The sequence below is a fragment of the Bufo bufo genome, chromosome 6 (genome assembly GCF_905171765.1).
Source record: "Bufo bufo chromosome 6, aBufBuf1.1, whole genome shotgun sequence".
NCBI classification, from domain to species: Eukaryota; Metazoa; Chordata; class Amphibia; order Anura; family Bufonidae; genus Bufo; species Bufo bufo.
Window position 1 is genome coordinate 181218857 of NC_053394.1, and position 23424 is coordinate 181242280.

Here is a 23424-nt window from a genome sequence, read left to right on the forward strand (position 1 = left end):
ACCGCTACCTCCGCCTTTGTGCAAGGAGGAACAGGAGGAGCACTGCCAGAGCCCTGCAAAATGACCTCCAGCAGGCCACAAATGTGCATGTGTCTGCTCAAACGGTCAGAAACAGACTTCATGAGGGCCCGACGTCCACAGGTGGGGGTTGTGCTTACAGCCCAACACCGTGCAGGACGTTTGGCATTTGCCAGAGAACACCAAGATTGGCAAATTCGCCACTGGCGCCCTGTGCTCTTCACAGATGAAAGCAGGTTCACACTGAGCACATGTGACAGACGTGACAGAGTCTGGAGACGCCGTGGAGAACGTTCTGCTGCCTGCAACATCCTCCAGCATGACCGGTTTGGCATTGGGTCAGTAATGGTGTGGGGTGGCATTTCTTTGAAGGGCCGCACAGCCCTCCATGTGCTCGCCAGAGGTAGCCTGACTGGCATTAGGTACCGAGATGAGATCCTCAGACCCCTTGTGAGACCATATGCTGGTGCGGTTGGCCCTGGGTTCCTCCTAATGCAAGACAATGCTAGACCTCATGTGGCTGGAGTGTGTCAGCAGTTCCTGCAAGACGAAGGCATTGATGCTATGGACTGGCCCGCCCGTTCCCCAGACCTGAATCCAATTGAGCACATCTGGGACATCATGTCTCGCTCTATCCACCAACATTGCACCACAGACTGTCCAGGAGTTGGCAGATGCTTTAGTCCAGGTCTGGGAGGAGATCCTTCAGGAGACCGTCCGCCACCTCATCAGGAGCATGCACAGGCGTTGTAGGGAGGCCATACAGGCACGTGGAGGCCACACACACTACTGAGCCTCATTTTGACTTGTTTTAAGGACATTACATCAAAGTTGGATCAGCCTGTAGTGTGTTTTTCCACTTTAATTTTGAGTGTGACTCCAAATCCAGACCTCCATGGGTTGAAAAATTTGATTTCCATTTTTTTATTTTTGTGTGATTTTGTTGTCAGCACATTCAACTATGTAAAGAACAAAGTATTTCAGAAGAATATTTAATTAACTCAGATCTAGGATGTGTTATTTTTGTGTTCCCTTTATTTTTTTGAGCAGTGTATTATATATATTTGGTATTGGACTATATATATTTGGTATCAGTGTAATTTGACCCAGAAAATAAAGTTATTATGTCATTTATGCCGAAAAATGAATACTGCAAAATTTATAAAATAAAAGTATTGCTGTTTTTTTCCCCATTCTCCTCCCTCAGAAAGTAAAGTAATAAAAGTATATTTTCAGTATTAAAATGCAAGATAAACTTTACATTTGGGGTATCGTTGTAATCATAATGACCCACAGAATAATAGTAACAGTCCAGTTTTACCGCATAGGAAACGTTGTAAAATAAATGAAAAAAAACAACATAAAACTGTGACCGTATGGTGTTTTTTTTTTTTTGTTTTTTTTTATACTTTCTCCCGACTTGGAATTTTTTTTTCCCACTTTCCACCACATTGTATGGTGCCATTAGAAAGTACATCTTATCCTGCAAAAAACAAGCCCTCATATGGCGATGTGAATCAAAAAATTAAAAAGTTATGGCTTTGGGAGGGCTGGGAGTAAAAAATAAAAAAAATTTAAAATCAGCCGGTCTTGAAAGGGTTAAAGTAGTCAGGTGAGGTCTAGACTGACATTGTGATATTAATTACCTATCCTCCACTGCTTAAAGAGGCACAGTGCTGTGCTGTGCTGAACGCTGCTGGCTTTTCCTAGGCCAATGTTGGTCACGTCAATGGGGCTAAGCTGCAATACCAAGCATGGCCACTATTAAATAGATAGCACTGTGCTTGGTAAACTGAGAGGAGGCCATGACCTGCTCAAATAGCTGACACTTGGGACCCTTACCGATCTTATATTGATGACCTATTCTATAGATAGGTTATAAATATCAAAATCTCAGAAAACCCCTTTAATATAGTAAGTAGTACTCTGAAGCCTGACAACGTTTCATAACAAAGTTGCATGTGTCAGAATAAAATTCCCCAGAGCCATAATAAATATGGCCTCTATCGCTAGCATACCTATGTTGATAAATCTGCACCATAGTAATTTAGAATCTAGACACAGATGGGGTCATTTATCAAAGTGGTGTAAAGTAGAACTGGCTTAGTTGCCCATAGCAACCAATCAGATTCCACCTTTCATTTTCCAAAGGAGCCGTTAAAAATGAAAGGTGGAATCAGATTGGTTGCTATGGGCAACTAAGCCAGTTATACTTTACACCACTTTGATAAATGACCCCAAAAAAGTTGATTTTCTCGTGGTCTACTGGAATTAAAGACATATGTTAAGGTTAATGGCACCTCTAGTGTCTAAGGCAATCAAGGGGTTAATGCCAGCTTCACTGGGAGTCTAAGAAGATTGCATGGTCTATGCCAACAATTCTGTTTGTCTAGGACAGTGAAGTATGTCATTTTCTCATCCGTATAATTTGGGGACATAGAGAAACCTTGGGTATAGCCACTAGGAAGCAGTTAAACGTGTTCACTCCTCCCATCAGCTATACCCTTCCTAGAGAGACTAAGCAAAATCAGTTTCAGCTCATTTTTAATTTAATTTTCTTCTTTGTTTTAGGGTACTTTGATACTAGCATTATTCTTTTCCGGCATTGAGTTCCGTCTTAGGGGCTCAATACCGGGAAAAAACTGATCAGTTTTATCCTAATGCATTCTGAATAGAGAGCTGTCACGAGGGTGTCGAGGACCACGCCTGACTCCGTTATACCCGGGGTCAGGAAGTCGCAGCGGTTGGCTGCACGCTCTATTTAAGATAGGGCTGTTTTCCTTATGGTAGCTTTCTGGGTTTGCTTAGCAAACCCTTTTGGCTCACTCAGGGATCCGTAGCTCCTTCTCCTCAGCTGTTCCTTGTCCAGCACTCCCAGACCTCCTTATATTTCTCTCTCACACTTCTCTGGTTGCCAGAGATAGAACTTCCTGCCTGGACATCTATTATGACCTTCTGGAGCTGTGTTGCTGCGTTCGCTGGTAGTTGGTCCAGTACGCTACCCTCCAGATCCCTGTTGGACCTTTTTGGTTTATTGTGGTCGCCCACCTGGGTGTATGTGTTTGTCTGTTTTGTCTGTCCTCTCCCTGGTGTTTCCCTCTTAGTGATAGTGGTGTGGACTAGCGATCCCACCGGCCTGTTCACTATCCAGGGCTCATATTAGGGAAAGCCAGGGTTTAGGCACGCGATCGCCTCACGGGTGAGGAACCCGTCTAGGGACGTCAGGGCAGTCAGGTGCCAGCCGCAAGGTGAGTTAGGGGTCACCACCTTTCCCTCTCCCTTGGGCAGGGCTCTCCCTGTTTTCCTCCCTGTGCGTGTCGTCGGTCATTACATTATCTCTGGCCCTTATTTTGTGTAGGTAAAAAAAAAAAAAAATTTTTTACCTACTTAGAATCCAGTATGGATCAAATTGCTGCTCTGTCCAAACAATTTCATGGCCTGTCTTTGGAGGTGGTAGGATTGAAGGCGTCGGTCCTCCAGCAACAGCAGCAATTACAACTGACTGCAAGCCCAGCGGTTGCTACTGGTAACCAGGTTGTTGCGGAACCCAAGATCCCTCTCCCTGACAGATTTTCTGGGGGAAGGGACAAGTTTTTGACATTCCGTGAGGCCTGTAAGTTATATTTTAAACTGCGCCCTTACTCCTCTGGTAATGAAGATCAGCGGGTGGGGGTTGTTATTTCCCTGCTGCAGGGGGATCCGCAGTCCTGGGCGTTCTCTTTACCTACTGATTCCCAGGCTCTTCGGTCAGTGGATGAGTTTTTTGGGGCCTTGGGTCTCATATATGATGACCCTGACCGAGTCGCCCTGGCTGAATCAAGATTACGGAGACTCTTACAAGGAGAGCGGCCGGTAGAGGAGTATTGCTCTGAATTCCGTAGGTGGGCTACGGATACCCAATGGAACGACCCGGCTCTCAGGAGTCAGTTCTGCTCTGGGTTATCCGAAAGGGTTAAGGATGCGCTTGCATTATATGAGACCCCCTTTTCCCTTGATGCGGTTATGTCCCTTTCTATCCGAATAGATAGACGCCTTAGGGTCAGGTTGAAAAAACCGGAGCAATTGGTAACCCCTCCCAAGCAGCAGTTAGTCTGTACGGACTTAGACGAGCCTATGCAGCTAGGAGGAACTACTCGTCAGGTCCGTCCTCCTGAGGCTCGCCGTAGGCGTGGGGTTTGTTTTTTTTGTGGGGAGAGGGGTCATTTCATTAATGTCTGTCCTTCTTTCCTCAGAAACAAAAGACCGTCGGAAAAACTACTAACCCCAGGCTGTGTGGAGGATGTCAGCCGGGGGGTATACGTTTCCTCCATACGTACATCGCAATTTGTGTTGCCAGCGGTTATTATTTTTGGTGATAAGACGGAGACTATTTCTTTCTTTCTAGACAGTGGAGCAGGGGTAAATTTGATAGATGCCCATTTTGCCCGCACTTTGGGTTTGTCTCTCTGTACTTTACAGAGACCCATTCCCATATTCGCTATTGATTCTGCTCCCCTGTCTCAGAGAAACCTCACGCACATGGTTCATAATTTACACCTTCGGGTAGGGGACCACCATAACGAGATGCTTTCAGGTTATGTTCTGGAGGGGCTTCCCACTCCGGTAGTGCTGGGTCTTCCCTGGTTGGTAGCGCACAATCCAGTGGTGGATTGGCAGGCCAGGGAGATATTGGAGTGGAGTGAGCAGTGCAGAGAAAATTGCTTAAATAGCAATTGCTTAGTCGCCTCCATAACTACCCTACCTACATTTATTTCGGACTTTGAGGATGTTTTTTCTGAAAAGGGTTGTCAGAAGTTACCACCTCATCGTCCTTATGATTGCCCGGTTAACCTTATTCCCGGCGCAAAATTACCCAAGACCAGGTTATATAATCTTTCGGGTCCAGAGAGACAAGCCATGAAAGATTATATCTCCGAGAGCTTGGCTAAGGGACACATCAGACCCTCTTCTTCACCCGTGGCTGCAGGGTTTTTCTTCGTTAAAAAGAAAGATGGGGGCCTGCGTCCTTGCTTAGATTTTCGCGAATTAAATCAGATAACCATCCGAGACCCATACCCTCTTCCTCTCATTCCTGACCTGTTTAATCAGATTGCGGGTGCTAGGTGGTTCTCCAAACTTGATCTTAGGGGTGCCTACAATCTGATTCGTATTAAGGAGGGGGATGAGTGGAAGACAGCGTTTAACACCCCTGAGGGGCATTATGAAAATCTAGTTATGCCTTTCGGTCTGACCAATGCTCCTGCCGTCTTTCAACATTTCGTTAATGACATTTTTAGTCATCTAATCGGCAGGTTTGTGGTAATATACCTAGATGATATTTTAATTTATTCGTCCGATCTGAAAACACATGAGGTGCATGTCAGACAAGTACTGCAGGTCCTACGGACGAATGAATTATATGCTAAAATTGAAAAATGTGTCTTCGCCGTTCAGGAGATACAATTCCTAGGTTATTTTTTATCTGCGTCAGGTTTCCGTATGGATCCTAGGAAGGTCCAGGCAATTTTAGATTGGGATCTTCCTGAGAACCTCAAAGCACTACAACGGTTCTTGGGCTTCGCGAATTTCTATAGGAAATTCATTAAAAATTATTCACTTATTGTAAAACCGCTTACTGACATGACTAGGAAGGGGACTGATTTTTCTAAATGGTCTGACGCCGCTAAAGTTGCTTTTTCCTCTCTAAAAGAGAGGTTTACCTCAGCACCTGTACTGGTCCAACCTGATGTCTCTCAGCCTTTTATTGTTGAAGTCGATGCGTCAGAGGTGGGAGTGGGGGCGGTGCTGTCTCAGGGTCCGTCTCCTGGCAAATGGCGTCCTTGTGCTTTCTTTTCTAAAAAACTATCTGCAGCAGAAAAGAACTACGATATTGGCAATAGGGAACTATTAGCTATTAAACTTGCGTTTGAGGAGTGGCGTCATTTCTTAGAGGGGGCAGTCCACCCCGTCACTGTAATTACGGACCACAAAAATCTTCTGTACCTCGAATCAGCTAAGCGTCTCACCCCTAGACAGGCTAGGTGGTCGCTATTTTTTACCAGGTTTAACTTTGTGATTACCTATCGTCCTGGGGCAAAGAACACCAAGGCTGATGCACTATCTCGTTGTTTCCCTGGAGGGGGTAATGTGAGTGATCCGGTACCCATTCTTCAAAGAGGAGTGGTTGTTTCTGCGGTACACTCTGTTTTAGAGGGGAAGGTGTTGGAGGCCCAGGGGGACGCCCCGGTCTCTTGCCCCTCAGAGAAATTGTTTGTACCGTTGAACTTACGTTTCGAATTATTAAAGGAACATCATAATTCGGCACTTGCTGGGCACCCGGGTAGTAAAGCAACCTTGGAACTATTGTCTCGTCGTTTTTGGTGTCCAAGGTTGCGTCAGGATGTATTGGATTTTGTGTCTTCTTGTTCTACCTGTGCGCGTGCAAAAGTTTCACATACACGTCCTGCAGGGTCCCTATTACCACTCGTCATTCCCAATAGACCGTGGACACATCTGTCAATGGATTTTATCACTGACTTACCTTTGTCTGCGGGTAAAACAGTTATTTTGGTAGTAGTGGACAGGTTTACCAAAATGGTACACTTCATTGCGTTACCCGCACTACCTAATGCTAAGACTCTTGCTCAGGTATTCGTCAGTGAAATCGTGAAGCTTCACGGGGTCCCCTCCGATGTTGTTTCGGATCGGGGTACCCAGTTTATTTCTAAATTTTGGAAAGCTTTTTGTTCTCGTTTGGGGGTACACTTGTCCTTTTCCTCTGCTTTCCATCCTCAGTCGAATGGACAGACTGAGCGTACCAACCAAAACCTTGAGACATATCTAAGATGTTTTGTGTCTGAAAACCAAGAGTTGTGGTCATCATATTTACCGTTAGCTGAGTTTGCCATAAATAATCGTCGTCAGGAATCCACTGGCAAGTCACCATTTCTTGGTGCATATGGTTTTCATCCCCAATTCTGTACTTTCAAAGAGGGGGGGTCTTCTGGGGTTCCCGAAGAGGAACGGTTTTCGTCATCTCTTTCATCGGTATGGCAGAAGGTGCAAGCTAACTTGAAAAATATGGGAGGTAAATACAAATGCATGGCTGATAAGAGACGGTCGCCAGGTCCGGACCTAGGAGTGAATGACTATGTGTGGTTGTCTACTAGGAATATTAAATTGAAGGTTCCCTCTTGGAAACTGGGTCCTAGGTTTATTGGCCCTTACAAAATTGTAGCCATCATCAACCCCGTGGCTTTTCGCCTGGAGTTACCTCAGACTTTTAAAATTCATAATGTTTTTCATAAGTCGTTACTCAAAAAATATGTTCCACCTCTAGAACCATCACCGCTGCCACCCCCTCCTGTTGTCGTGGATGGTAACCTAGAATTTCAGATATCCAAAATTGTTAATTCTCGTCGGGTCCGCCGCTCTTTTCAATATCTGGTGCATTGGAGAGGTTACAGTCCCGAGGAAAGAATGTGGGTTCCTGCGTCTGAGGTAAACGCCGACAGGTTAGTTCGGGTTTTTCATGCCTCTCATCCTGGGAGACCTGGTCCTGAGTGTCCGGAGGCCCCTCGTAGAGAGGGGGGTACTGTCACGAGGGTGTCGAGGACCATGCCTGACTCCGTTATACCCGGGGTCAGGAAGTCGCAGCGGTTGGCTGCACGCTCTATTTAAGATAGGGCTGTTTTCCTTATGGTAGCTTTCTGGGTTTGCTTAGCAAACCCTTTTGGCTCACTCAGGGATCCGTAGCTCCTTCTCCTCAGCTGTTCCTTGTCCAGCACTCCCAGACCTCCTTATATTTCTCTCTCACACTTCTCTGGTTGCCAGAGATAGAGCTTCCTGCCTGGACATCTATTCTGACCTTCTGGAGGTGTGTTGCTGCGTTCGCTGGTAGTTGGTCCAGTACGCTACCCTCCAGATCCCTGTTGGACCTTTTTGGTTTATTGTGGTCGCCCACCTGGGTGTATGTGTTTGTCTGTTTTGTCTGTCCTCTCCCTGGTGTTTCCCTCTTAGTGATAGTGGTGTGGACTAGCGATCCCACCGGCCTGTTCACTATCCAGGGCTCATATTAGGGAAAGCCAGGGTTTAGGCACGCGATCGCCGCACGGGTGAGGAACCCGTCTAGGGACGTCAGGGCAGTCAGGTGCCAGCCGCAAGGTGAGTTAGGGGTCACCACCTTTCCCTCTCCCTTGGGCAGGGCTCTCCCTGTTTTCCTCCCTGTGCGTGTCGTCGGTCATTACAAGAGCAATCCGTTCAGTCTGCATCAGGATGTCTTCAGTTCAGTCTTTTTGCCTTTTCAGGACAGAGATAATCCTGCAGCATGCTGCGGTTTTATCTCCGTCCAAAATTCCGGAACACTTGCCGGAATGCTGGATCCGTAATTTTTTCCCATTGAAATGCATTAATGCCGTATCCGTTTTTGCGGTCTACGCATGCTCAGACCGCAAAAAATGTAAAAATAAATAAATGCCGGATCAGTTTTTCCGAATGACACCGGAGAGACGGATCCGGCATTTCAATGCATTTGTCAGACAGATCAGGATCCTGATCCGTCTGACAAATGCCATCAGTTTGCATACTTTTGACGGATCTGCCGCCGGAACTGCCTGCCGGAATCCTCTGCCGCAAGTGTGAAAGTACCCTTACCAGAGGGTTTGCAGGCAGTACTGCTTCTTGTTTTGCACTACTCGGAAGGGGAGATCAGTGGAACATCAATGCCCCTTCTCCTTCCCCACCTCTAGAAAACAAAGAAGGTATGCCAAAGACCTAAATCCACTGTTTCCCACCAACCATAGGATTACCTAAATTCTCTGGACCCCCACTTTGCCAGTGTAACTGCCCTCCCCAAAGGGAAATACACTGAGAAAGATGATCCTGCTGGTCCTGGGTATAACAAACCTGTGACGGACAGATGAGTATCCACAACAGCTTGTCCGCCTACCACCTGGGAATCTCTCCTAGCCAGTTAAAAATGGTCTGATCCGTGTTGCATCTGGCCCAGCGAGGAACCTCAATATCTCTATCCTAGGCCCCTCCCCCTTCCTGTAGTGAGGATCAAGCCATATTGTTCTCATGCCTTGGGTCATGCCTATTCTGCAGCTTTCTGCAGACCCAAAAACAGAATCTAGGCAGGTGGTGACCTGCGGCACTCATTTTGCATGCTTTTCTTGTCACACTAACTTCAGTGCAGTCATTCAGACCCCCTCTGTATGTCCTGTCTCCCCCCTGCTGGTGGTCTTCAGCTCCTGCACAGATGACGTCTACTTCAACTTGGCACAATCTCTTACCAAAATTTTCCGAGACATCTCTCTTACTAATAAGACCATAGTGAAGATTCCGAGGAACCACCATACAGGGGACACACCAAAAAGCACCTCAGAACTTCGCTTATGACTAGTGGGTCTGAGGTGTCCTCTCCTGATAAGGACCACTGAGTTTGCTCCTCCGTATTGGAAATCTACCCCTCTGTCATCGAGGAGCGGTCCTCCAAGCGCTTCCCTATAATTGACAGTCTGATCTTGGCTGTAATTGAGACTCAAAGATACGAAATCCTCTTTCTCCCAAGAAAAGTTTTTTTTTTTTTTTTGGCTCGTCACGTCGTTCCTGAAAATATTTTTTAAACCACTCGGACTTCGATATTTCTCTGCCCAAGGAATGGGATCTTCTGGACAGGCATTTCGGCATGCCAAAAAACCTTGAACTGCTCTACCCTTTTTCCAGAGAACCTTGTTAAAAATGGTCCTCTCTCCCTATCCCCACTGGTTTCCTAACTAGCAAAGCATACCAACCTGCCCATGGCGGACGTGGCTTCTTTTCCTGACCAAAAAGATAGGAACCTTGAATTGTTTTCAGAATCATCATTCGAAGCCAGGGATCAGTAACCTCCGGCACTCCAGCTGTTCTGAAACTACAGCTCTCAAAATCCTTCTTCATGTCTATAGGAGTTACAAGAGCAGCCAAGTGCCTGCTACGAGTTGTAGTTTCACAGCAGCTGACGTGTCAAAGGTTGCTGATCCCTGCCCTAGAATCAGCTCTCCGTCCCATCTTTGCCTCTGCATGGGTCTGCAAGGTGAGGGCTGAATGAGTTTCTCACCTCCGTGCTGGAATTCTCATGGGCAAATCTCCAAAGGAGCTGGCGGATTGCGCACTTTAAATTATTCATGCTAGTTCCAACATTTGTGAAGCCTAACTGGATGTGGCCAGATTAATGTCATGCTCCTAAGCACTTCTGGTTCCCATCAGTAGGATTCTGACTTTCTTGCTGGGCGGCTGACACCACCAAAATGTTTTTTAAAGTAGACCTCGAGCATCAGAGTCTAAGACTTCTCAGGAACAGAAGAGGAAACCCTCCCTTAAACTTCACCCTCCAAACCAACCTCCTCCAAGTCTACTTCATGGCCGTTAGCATCTCTATCGGGAGGTCGGGCGTACCCACATTTCAAATGTCTGGGTATGAGAGCCAATTTTGGACGGGTACAAAGAAGAATTTTTCTCTGTTCTCCCCTCATGCTTTGAATGCCATCCCAGCCTCCCCAACCAAGGCTTTGGGCTTTTTTTAAACCATCCATATTCTACTACAATTGTTCTGGTATCACATCAAGAGAGGTTCCGTGGTTTCTCTTCTGATCTGTTTAGAATTCCCAAAAAAGAGGGGACTGTTTGCCCGTTGCTCAACCTTAAGTTACTCAACAAATCGTTTGAACCAAACATTTTCACGTGGAGTCCCTGACATCCGTGATAGCCTCCATGGAAGTGGACATTAAAGACACCTATGTTTACATACCAATCCCAAGCATCAGCAGTACTTAATATTTGCAGTTGGGTACATCCACTTCCCATTTCTGGCACTTCCGTTCGGTCTGGCATTATTCCTGCGGACATTTACCAAAGTCTTTGTGTCATTCATGGGTCTTCCTCACTCCACAAGGATTTTTGGGATTCCAGAACTGGACAACATCTTGATGAAAGCGCCCTTCAGGTCTTCCAACCTTGCCAGCCTAATGATAGTCCTGTATGCTCTTCAACAATTTGGATAGCTGATCCAGACATCCAACCTGAGGCTCTCCAATGGCTTGTATTCTTGGGGATGTGCTTCGACATCTGTCTGGTAAGAGTCATTCTTCCCCAGGAAAAAATAGTTCCCCTATGTAACAGTATTCTTCAGATTCGCCATCCTTACCCATTTTCAATTCGCCTGTGCATGCAAGTCATCAGGCTCATGGGGGCAGCCATGGAAGCGGTCCCGTGCGTTCAGATTAATTCCTGAGTTCTTCAACATGCGATTCTACCTAAGTAGAACAGGTCTCCAACATCCGTATATGCTCTAATATGCCTACCAACATCAGTTTGTCGCGCCTTCCAAGTGATGGCTATACTCCCCCATGTTGCCAATGGGTTTATTCTTTATCCCTCTTTTGATTTTTAGTGATAACAGACAGTAGTCTTCATGGTTGGGGAGGAGTCCTTCAATCCCAGGCGGTGCAGACTGTATGGTCTCCACAGTAGTCTTCTCTTCCAATCAACATATTGGAGTTGAGAGCCATACGGTTGATCATGGTGCATTGGACTAACCAGCTGACTGGACACCCAGTCCGCATCCAGACAGATAATTTTACAGCCGTGGAATTCAACCATCAAGGGGAACGCGGACTTCAGATGGGTGGAAATCCATGTGCCAGCTCTGTCAGCTGTCTACATTCCTGGAATAGAAGCAGAAAACGAGTGGACTTTGTAGAATGGAAGCTTCAACCCCTTTTTTGGGAAATATGCAACCATTGAGGTTCACCGGATTTCCGCCTGTCAACATCCCGCCTTCATCGCTAAGTTTTACAACCTCCTCACTCTGACAGTAAACTCTCTAGTCATTCTTTGGAACCAATTCAGATTACCTCTTGTTTCCCCTCCAATTCTTCTGTTACCTCAGCTCCTCCTCAAGGTTCAAGCAGAGGGTCTGTCAGTAATTTTAGTCACTGAGGTCTCAACAGGTTTGGTATGACTCTCTGATCGCTCTTCTAGCAGATCAACCCTAGCCCCTTCCTCTACAGGAAGATCTTCTTTCCCAAGGACCTTGGAATCACCCAAAGTTACCTCCTCTGTGTTTAAAGGGGTTGTCCGAGTTTTGAAAAAAAAAAATATATAGCACTGTAAAGCTGATGGTGAGCAATATATAACTAACCTAAGCAAGTTTTAGGCATAAAAATATTTTCTAATTTCCCTGGTTCTCTTCTGGCCCTTTGTTTACCTGCAATAACAACAATCTCTGCCCCTCCCTCTGCTCTGCAAAGGTAGTGAATAAGTCTGCCCTGAGTGAAATGTCTGCCTGTTGGGATACTCAGCAGCATGTTGTATGTGTAGGACTACAAGTCCCAGCTGTACAATGACACTGCTGATACACACAGGATCTTCCCCCTACCTGTTCTTGAACAGTGCTCTGCAGAACTCCTCTAGTCTGTCAGCTCCTGTGCCCAGCAATTATCTCCTCACTGCCTGCAGCTACTCAGTAAAGCCTTCATCCCTGAGTCTGTTCTGCTGAAGGGGGTTAAAGTTTTGTCCTTAAGAATCCAGGGAGAGAGCAGACAGGCATTGCAGGGGGGCATGGCCAACACAGTGACGTCTTGTGTACAGACACATATCTGGTCTCTCAGGCTTGTGCACGAAACATCATTAGAGCAGGGAGAGAAGTTGACATCACAGGTCATGTGACCATCAGTGAAATCTGAGAAAGCAGCAACTCTATATGCAGTAAGTGCATGGTAAAGCCTTTACATTTGATTAGTTAGAAACATACAAAGAACAAAAAAATAACTCGGACAACCCCTTTTAAAGAGGACCTTTCACTAGATTAAAAAATCTAAACTAAGTATACAGACATGTAGAGCGGCGCCCAGGGATCTCCCTGCACTTACTATTATCCCTGGGAGCCGCTCCGTTCTCCCGGTATAGCTTCCGGTATCTTCACATGTTAGGCTCCACCCAGGGGAACCTGCCGGCGTCTCTTTCTCTCATGCTGTAGCGCTGGCCAATCGCAGCGCTCAGCTCATAGCCTGAGAGAAAAAAAACCCTCTCAGGCTATGAGCTGGGTGAAGGAGACGCCGGCAGGTTCCCCTGGGTGAAGATACCGGAGGCTATACCGGGCGAACGGAGCGGCGCCCAGGTATAACAGTAAGTGCAGGGGGATCCCTGGGCGCTGCTCTACATGTCTGTATACTTAGTTTAGATTTTTTAATCTAGTGAAAGGTCCTCTTTAATGGCATGGCTGCTGAAGCCATCATTCTCAGAGCTAGGAAACCTGCTTCCTTCCGTATTTACCACAGGACGTGAAAGTCCTTTTTGAAATGGTGTGAACAAGTGCACTGTTCTCCCATACTGTTCGCTGCCTGCCATCATATCCTTCCTTCAGGTGGATCTGGGTCTCGGACTCCTTTCTCTCAAGGGATACGTTTTCGAGTTGTCTATTCTTTTCAGCAGTCTCTAGCATCCAGTTTGGCGGTTCAAACCTTTTTTTCAGGTTATGCCCCCTTACCTATGCCCTTTGCCTCCATTAGACCTCAACCTTGTCCTAGACGTATTGAAGTAGTCTCCATTTGAACACTTACAGGCAGTGATGGCCAGTTCGCCCGCGAACACATGCGGGCTGCCATCTCAAATCACAAGTCCGGCGAGGCACAGGTAAGTCCTTACCTGTGCCTGCGCCGCGAGCCGGTCTGAAACAAATGCGGTCACCGGGAGCAGGCAGTTCCGAGAACAGCCTGCTCCCGATGACCGCATTTGTTTCAGACCGGCTCGCGGCGCAGGCACAGGTAAGGACTTACCTGTGCCTCGCCGGACTTGTGATTTAAGATGGCAGCCCGCATGTGTTCGCGGGCGAACTGGCCATCACTGCTTACAGGACATTTCTCTTTGCTTCCTGTCATTCAAGGTAGCTTTCTTGGTCTCCATCACATCTATCTGTAGAGTTTCAGAACTGGGGGCCTTATCGTGTACCGTAATTCTCCTTTCTTGGTCATTCACTAGGACAAGGTTGTCCTCCGTCTGGTTACCTCATTAATTCTGAAAGTTGCGACGGCTTTTCATCTTAATGACGATGTAGTCTTGCCCTCATTTTGTCCAGACTCTACTTGGGTTAAAGAACAGGCCCTCCATTCTCTGGATGTAGTTTGAGCAATATGCATTTACCCCTCCTCCACAACTCCTTTTTAGCAGCTCAAAGTCTCTTTTCATTATCCCTAACGTTCCTAGGAATGGTCTGGAGGCCTCCAAATCCACTATCTCCTGCTGGATCAGGCTGACCAATTCTGTTTGAGCAAAACGAATTAAACCCTCTACAAATCTGAGGTGATCACTTTAACTAGCTAAGATCAACAGGAAAGTGAGCATTAAGGCCCTCAGTCATCAAAACTGGAATCTACTGGGGCTGGCCTCAATGAGTCCTGCGCTGACGAAAGAGGCATTTAATTTATGACTAGGCACAAGCCTAATCATAAATGACATGCCTCCTCTGGCAGTCCGTGCGCCGGATGTAGATTTTAGTCATTATTTCTGCTATTTTCTGACATGAAAAGGCCTCTTTTATGCCAAAAAATGGTGTAAATAATAATGAAATAATTAATTCCCTCCTAAGGCTTTTACTACCTTAGATCACTAGAGATATTGCTATTAATCATTTCACTACCCTAGACCACAAGGATGTAAAAAATAGACTGTCACTTACCGTAAAATTTCTCTTCCGTTCACTGGAAGACACAGAGAGATCTTGGGTTTAGCTGCTGCCACTAGGAGGCAGACAATATGGAGTTATAAGTGTTCACTCCTACCATCAGCTATAAACTTCCCAAGGGACTAAGCTAAATCAGTGTGTGCCAGAGCAGTAGGAGGAGAAACAGTATGCCGAAACCAAAACTGGAACCTAGAGCAGAATGAACCCACAGTTGCGCCACAATCTGCACCTGAAATATTCCTAATATAGGTGTATTTCAGCCTTATAAATGACCCCCTATTTTTCTCTAGGCCTCAGTTCACATCTGCATCAGAGGCTCCATTTGGAGTCTCCATTGCAGATCCTGTCAAACTTGACGGCAAGAATAGTGCTGTGTACATCACTATTTTCCCTGTCAAATCCATGGAATCCAGTCATATTATAAGTAATCTTTCCACAGCCTCTGTGGATTGAGAGGTGCAATCTGATTAGATTCTCTGGGCTCCCGCTCTGCCATGAGGTCGCCTCTGCAAACAGTGCAGCTTGTCCGCAGGAACCACATGTTGATTAACGCCAATTGGTTCATTTTTATGAATCCCCCTTAGGCCTCTTTCACACGGGCGTGTGCACCCCGTTCCTGTATTGCGGACCGCATTTCCGCATCACGGATGCGGACCCATTCACTTCAATAGGTCTGCAAATCCAGATATGCGGAACGGAAGCACAGAACGGAACCCTACGGAAGCACTACGGAGTGCTTCCGTGGGGTTTCATCTTGTACTTCCGTTCCGCAAAAAGATAGAACATGTCCTATCTTTTTGCAGAACGGCCGGATCGCGGACCCATTCAAGTGACTGGGTCCGCTGCAGCTGCCCCACGAACTGTGCTCATGCATTGCGGGCCGCAGCACGACCACGGGGCACACACGCCCGTGTGAAAGAGGCCTTAAATAGAATTTTCGACAGAACATGGCTTAAACTGATCTTATGTGATCATTATATGTTAAATTCTTTCAGAGGTCAGCTTGGCGTCATCGTCTCTATATGGAGAAGGACAAGAGTTACATGACTGAGAAGATTTTAAGAATCACCCTGGATATCATCTACTTGCTGACTGGAGAGGTCAGAGATTCCTGAACATGGGACCCCGGAGACATCACTTTGATTTTATATATTTTTATTTAACCAATATTTTCTATATACAGGACTACACATTAGTGAAAAAGTCCAGTAAGGATGTGGCCTCTACCAGCAGCCTTCATTTGATGGGGGGTTTAAGAAGGACTCTGCGATGTACCACAGTTCTTCCGTGCCACTCACTAACACATGATAATGAACAGAAGGTTCTAGAACTTGCCCACAAGATCATTCATCTGCTGACTGTAGAGGTAGGAATGCTGGGAAGTGGGATGCCTGGATAATGGTTGTATCAGGATTTTCTATGTGTCTTCAGCTTGACACAATACTGTTATAGAATTTTAGGAGTTCATAGCATAGTGAAAATGTAAGGGTTGGTTCACATCGTGTTTTATGTGTCCATTTGACATATACCTGAAAAAAATAAAATAAAAGTTTTTGTATCCTGCAGAGTCCGGTTTACAATGGAACTCTATGGTGAACGGATGCCACTGTATGACATCTGTCTGAGGGATCCGTTTTTGTGTATGTTAAATGATGGGAAAAACAAAATGGGAACCCACCCACCCTAAAGTGTTAATTCACATCTAAGGAAGATTCAACCACTGGTCCAATCACTTTCATTAACCACATTCTGGTGAAATTAAAAATTAAAGGGATTCTCCGACAATTAATAAAATTTATGAATTTACCTAAATATTAGTTTATTATAAATGCATTCCCAAATATTTACTATTTAGAATGGCTAATTTTTTCTAGGGGGAAGTCATCAGGGCAAATAAAATGCTTGCCCTGTAGAAAAAAAACAAGCCATTATTAATAATAAATGCTATATGGGAATGTGTTTATCATAAAGTTATTTTTTGTCATTTCATTTTACTAATTCCCGGAGAACCCCTTAAGTTTTTCCTTGTAGAAACCACTGGCATTGAGAGTTTTAAAGGTCAGACAATTGTCCTTCTGAAAAAGGGAATGTAAATAAGGTCTTATAGGGGGCCCTAGAGAGACAGCTTCTGTCCTCGGTAAGAGCTTATTTTCATTTTATTTACCTTACAGACACAATAAAAACACAAAATAAAAATATCCCTGACAATGACATTTTTATATACAAAAAGTGATAAGCAGATGGCTCACTCTGATTTGTCACGATAGGTGCGCAGGTTCAAAGAAACACCCCCTTAGTTCTAATGGATATAGTAAAAATTGGATAGAACCGGCACTCAAACAATTCGGAATACACGTGGAAATCAAATAAAATTATTTATTAAACAATCAATATGTGTCCTGTGTGCACCAGGATAAAATTCATAAAATGACATAAAACGTATATATAGCTTATGTGTAAGCCAGAGAGATGGGTATCTCTAATATATCAAGTTCTGACCGCTGGCCGCAGCAGGCTGCATCCGTGTCCCTCCTATTAGGTAGGGCTATTGGATCACAGTCGTCTGCGAGGCAAACAGAAGCTGATAGATGTTGCACTTCAAATGAATTCAATAATGATTATCAACACTTCATAATCTCATATAAAGCTACACAATCCTAAATGCGTAGCAATTAAGGTCTTATAACATCATCTGAAATACAAGATATTAAATGTTCTGGGATGAAATATTATTTTAGACCAAGATCAAATTGTCCATTATCTATAGCGGTATCGGGGTCTCAGTATGCTAGATGTACAAAGTCAATTGTCCAGCACGTTTAGAATCTCAGTGCTGATACCGCCTTTCTTGTAGCGGTTCGGTATATTTCCACTTGTATTTAATATTACTCACTGCGTCCTCTGTGGGCTCACTCGCTCAGGTCTGCGGAGGACTTCTGCCGTGGCGTCCCACGCTTCAGCCTTTCTCCGCTACGCTTGTCTCGGGTCCGGTCTTTGCTTGGATCCCGTCTCAACTCTCGTGAGAGACCTGGATTGCCTACTGCGCTTGCGTGAGTCTTCCAATACTTCGTTTGTCTTTAGTGGGTAAGTGGATATCGTCTCCGTCCTTTAGTACATGGCCATGTACCGCTGATATAATTTTTCACAGGTAATACGCCCAGACGCGTTTCGAGATACCTTATCTCTTCCTCAGTGGGTATGACCTGTGAATGTTAGTCTCGTATCTTATATACTCTCTTCTCAATTAGCTAATTGAGTACACCTGTTTCGAAGTTTCTATGGGAGAATGGACACTTTGCTTTTCATTAACCTATTCTTTGCCATGTAGTATTTCTATTTCAAAGGTCCTCTTTCAAAGAAGGTTATAATACTTCCAGATATCTTAGAATAAATATATATGCACATATAACAGCCATATATTCGAATATTTAAAATATATAAATAATTACACAAGTTTATTACACAGATTTAAAACAGAATATAAAAATGGTAGTGTGTCGATCCCGACATATCCCATTAATATTATAAAATATATTACCAGACATTTGACATCCTATAATACAGGGAAATATCTTTCTATCAGTCTTCTAAAGTAGCGAACAGTCTACATGTTCCAAATATATGTATACCAGATGTCTAATTTTGAGGTGTAGCTATCCACAGTCATCTCATAAGAGATCTGTTGCATGTCAGTGCTATGGGTTTGTATCGTTCACTATCCTCTTGAGGGCTGATTACCTCAATCTAAACCTGCTGTGACAGCCTTAACAATTTTCTTACCTCTATATTTTTCTTTTGCCGTAACCTTTATTTCTTAATTACAATATAATTTATGCATGCAACTAATCCGCAATTTTTATGCATATTGCATTTTCGTTGCTGTTTTTTTCTTGCGGTTTTTTTGTTTGCGGTTTTTTGGGATGCGTTTTTTTGAGAAAAAAAAATTGAACATTTTTCAAAAAATAATCGAAAAATAATTATTCCATTAGTTATCTTATCTCCTTTCAATTTGTTTGATATTTTTACTTCTATATTCTATTTTTATTTTTCTATTTTTCAGATCTTTATTTATTTTTCAACTTTTTTTTGTTATCTATCCTACTAGAGGAGAATTTCGCCCCAACAATTTAAATAAAACCAAAAATTTCCAAATCTGAATTTAACCCTGCAGGGAGAAGACTGCCAAAATCGTAAATTCTTCTGGACTCAGCCCGCGACATCCTCATAATGTGATTTCCTCCTCTCCAGTGTACATCTACCTTCTCCAGGGCCACAAAAGAGAAACCCCTGGGGTCACTATTATGCGACACTTTAAAGTGTTTGGATAGAGAGTGGTTTTCATATCCTTTTCTGATATTATTTAGATGTTCCGTAATTCTCACTCTCAGGGGTCTCTTAGTTCTGCCAATGTACTGTTTTTGGCAGGGGCACTGGAAAAGGTAGATGACACTGGAGGAGTCACATGTCAGGCAACCCTCAATATCCAATGAAAATTGATTTTGAGTAGATTGGACCCTACTTGTCTTTTTTGGGAATGTTGAGTTTTTACACCCCAAGCACCTCCCACATCTATAGAAACCATCCATCTTCAGCCATTTTTGAAGTGTGGGTGCCTCTTTTTTCTTTTGATTCTTTATTGAGGGTGCTATTTTTATACTTAAATTAGGTGCCTTGGTAAAAGTGATTAGTGGAGAAGTGTGTAACATAGGTCCAATGACCTTGTCCCTTAATAAAAAGTGCCAATGTTGATTGATAATGTGACGTATTTGTTTTGATTGTGAGTTATAGGGTAGAATTAATCTTAATTCACCCTCCTTATTTGTGTTTTTGTGAGTATTTGGCTGAAAAAAGGTCTCTCTCTCTGTTTCTCTAATTTTCACTAGAGCATCTGTAAGGACTTTTTCGGGGTACCCTTTACATTCAAATTGTTCTTTCATTTTCAGGGCCTCAATTTCAAAATCAGCTTCCTCTGTACAGTTTCGCTTTATACGGCGAAACTGGCCAGAGGGAATATTCAGCAACCACTGGGGTAAGTGACAGCTCATAAATGGAATAAAGCTATTCTTTGCTGTTGGTTTATAATAAGTGCTGCACTTATATTTATCGTCACGCTGTACGATCTGAATGTCCAGGAACTCTATAGATGTTTCCTTAATTTTGGACAGAAAAATCAAATTTTTATCATTATGGTTTAGGGCCTCTAGGAATTCTTGCAGTTGGCACTCATCTTTTGTCCATATAAATAAAACATCGTCTATGTAACGACGCCATAGGGCCAGGTATGGACAAAAGATGAGTGCCAACTGCAAGAATTCCTAGAGGCCCTGAACCATAATGATAAAAATTTGATTTTTCTGTCCAAAATTAAGGAAACATCTCCACTAATCACTTTTACCAAGGCACCTAATTTAAGTATAAAAATAGCACCCTCAATAAAGAATCAAAAGAAAAAAGAGGCACCCACACTTCAAAAATGGCTGAAGATGGATGGTTTCTATAGATGTGGGAGGTGCTTGGGGTGTAAAAACTCAACATTCCCAAAAAAGACAAGTAGGGTCCAATCTACTCAAAATCAATTTTCATTGGATATTGAGGGTTGCCTGACATGTGACTCCTCCAGTGTCATCTACCTTTTCCAGTGCCCCTGCCAAAAACAGTACATTGGCAGAACTAAGAGACCCCTGAGAGTGAGAATTACGGAACATCTAAATAATATCAGAAAAGGATATGAAAACCACTCTCTATCCAAACACTTTAAAGTGTCGCATAATAGTGACCCCAGGGGTTTCTCTTTTGTGGCCCTGGAGAAGGTAGATGTACACTAGAGAGGAGGAAATCACATTATGAGGATGTCGCGGGCTGAGTCCAGAAGAATTTACGATTTTGGCAGTCTTCTCCCTGCAGGGTTAAATTCAGATTTGGAAATTTTTGGTTTTATTTAAATTGTTGGGGCGAAATTCTCCTCTAGTAGGATAGATAACAAAAAAAAGTTGAAAAATAAATAAAGATCTGAAAAATAGAAAAATAAAAATAGAATATAGAAGTAAAAATATCAAACAAATTGAAATTAGATAAGATAACTAATGGAATAATTATTTTTCGATTATTTTTTGAAAAATGTTCAAATTTTTTTTTCAAAAAAACGCATCCCAAAAAACTGCAAACAAAAAAACCGCAAGAAAAAAACCTCAACGAAAACGCAATATGCATAAAAATTGCGGATTAGTTGCATGCATAAATTATATTGTAATTAAGAAATAAAGGTTACGGCAAAAGAAAAATATAGAGGTAAGAAAATTGTTAAGGCTGTCACAGCAGGTTTAGATTGAGGTAATCAGCCCTCAAGAGGATAGTGAACGATACAAACCCATAGCACTGACATGCAACAGATCTCTTATGAGATGACTGTGGATAGCTACACCTCAAAATTAGACATCTGGTATACATATATTTGGAACATGTAGACTGTTCGCTACTTTAGAAGACTGATAGAAAGATATTTCCCTGTATTATAGGATGTCAAATGTCTGGTAATATATTTTATAATATTAATGGGATATGTCGGGATCGACACACTACCATTTCTTTATTATGTTTTAAATCTGTGTAATAAACTTGTGTAATTATTTATATATTTTAAATATTCGAATATATGGCTGTTATATGTGCATATATATTTATTCTAAGATATCTGGAAGTATTATAACCTTCTTTGAAAGAGGACCTTTGAAATAGAAATACTACATGGCAAAGAATAGGTTAATGAAAAGCAAAGTGTCCATTCTCCCATAGAAACTTCGAAACAGGTGTACTCAATTAGCTAATTGAGAAGAGAGTATATAAGATACGAGACTAACATTCACAGGTCATACCCACTGAGGAAGAGATAAGGTATCTCGAAACGCGTCTGAGCGTATTACCTGTGAAAAATTATATCAGCGGTACATGGCCATGTACTAAAGGACGGAGACGATATCCACTTACCCACGAAAGACAAACGAAGTATTGGAAGACTCACGCAAGCGCAGTAGGCAATCCAGGTCTCTCACGAGAGTTGAGACGGGATCCAAGCAAAGACCGGACCCGAGACAAGCGTAGCGGAGAAAGGCTGAAGCGTGGGACGCCACGGCAGAAGTCCTCCGCAGACCTGAGCGAGTGAGCCCACAGAGGACGCAGTGAGTAATATTAAATACAAGTGGAAATATACCGAACCGCTACAAGAAAGGCGGTATCAGCACTGAGATTATAAACGTGCTGGACAATTGACTTTGTACATCTAGCATACTGAGACCCCGATACCGCTATAGATGATGGACAATTTGATCTTGGTCTAAAATAATATTTCATCCCAGAACATTTAATATCTTGTATTTCAGATGATTGCTTCGCATTTAGGATTGTGTAGCTTTATATGAGATTATGAAGTGTTGAATACATCTGTATCAGATAATCATTATTGAATTCATTTGAAGTGCAACATCTATCAGCTTCTGTTTGCCTCGCAGACGACTGTGATCCAATAGCCCTACCTAATAGGAGGGACACGGATGCAGCCTGCTGCGGCCAGCGGTCAGAACTTGATATATTAGAGATACCCATCTCTCTGGCTTACACATAAGCTATATATACGTTTTATGTCATTTTATGAATTTTATCCTGGTGCACACAGGACACATATTGATTGTTTAATAAATAATTTTATTTGATTTCCACGTGTATTCCGAATTGTTTGAGTGCCGGTTCTATCCAATTTTTACTAATGCCATTTTTATGTTAGATTTTGAATTAATGCCTCAAGTAAATATAGACACAAAGCTAAGTGCCTTAAAGAACCCATCAGTAGCTGTTACGCCACTAAAGTGCCACCACTGCCTTATACTGTAAGGAGGATTAGCTTTTTAAATGTGCCCCTGTATGTATTATTGGATTTTGCATTATGTACAGTTGCAAGAAAAAGTATGTGAACCCTTTGGAATGATATGGATTTCTGCACAAATTGGTCATAAAATGTGATCTGATCTTCATCTAAGTCACAACAATAGACAATCACAGTCTGCTTAAACTAATAACACACAAAGAATTAAATGTTACAATGTTTTTGTTGAACACACCATGTAAACATTCACAGTGCAGGTGGAAAAAGTATGTGAACCCTTGGATTTAATAACTGGTTGAACCTCCTTTGGCAGCAATAACTTCAACCAAATGTTTCCTGTAGTTGCAGATCAGATGTGCACAGCGGTCAGGAGTAATTCTTGACCATTTCTCTTTACAGAACTGTCTCAGTTCAGCAATATTCTTGGGATGTCTGGTGTGAATCGCTTTCTTGAGGTCATGCCACAGCATCTCAATCGGGTTGAGGTCAGGACTCTGACTGGGCCACTCCAGAAGGTGTATTTTCTTCTGTTTAAGCCATTCTGTTGCTGATTTACTTCTATGCTTTGGGTTGTTGTCCTGTTGCAACACCCATGTTCTGTTGAGCTTCAGCTGGTGGACAGATGGCCTTAAGTTCTCCTGCGAAATGTCTTGATAAACTTGGGAATTCATTTTTCCTTCGATGATAGCAATCCGTCCAGGCCCTGACGCAGCAAAGCAGCCCCAAACCATGATGCCCCCACCACCATACTTCACAGTTGGGATGAGGTTTTGATGTTAGTGTGCTGTGCCTCTTTTTCTCCACACATAGTGTTGTGTGTTTCTTCCAA

The 23424-nt window shown here is 43.5% G+C and overlaps 1 protein-coding gene across 2 annotated transcripts in view; it reads left to right on the top strand.

Moving 5' to 3' along the window:
- Window positions 1-23424, top strand: part of LOC121003959 (zinc finger protein 73-like) — a 156011-nt gene that overhangs the window by 20927 nt on the left and 111660 nt on the right. For both annotated transcript variants that reach the window (XM_040435943.1, XM_040435944.1), the window contains exons 2-3: window positions 15715-15819; window positions 15903-16085. In XM_040435943.1, coding sequence (XP_040291877.1) covers window positions 15742-15819; window positions 15903-16085 — 261 coding nt within the window. In that variant the 5' untranslated portion in view covers window positions 15715-15741. The remainder of the gene's footprint in view (window positions 1-15714; window positions 15820-15902; window positions 16086-23424) is intronic.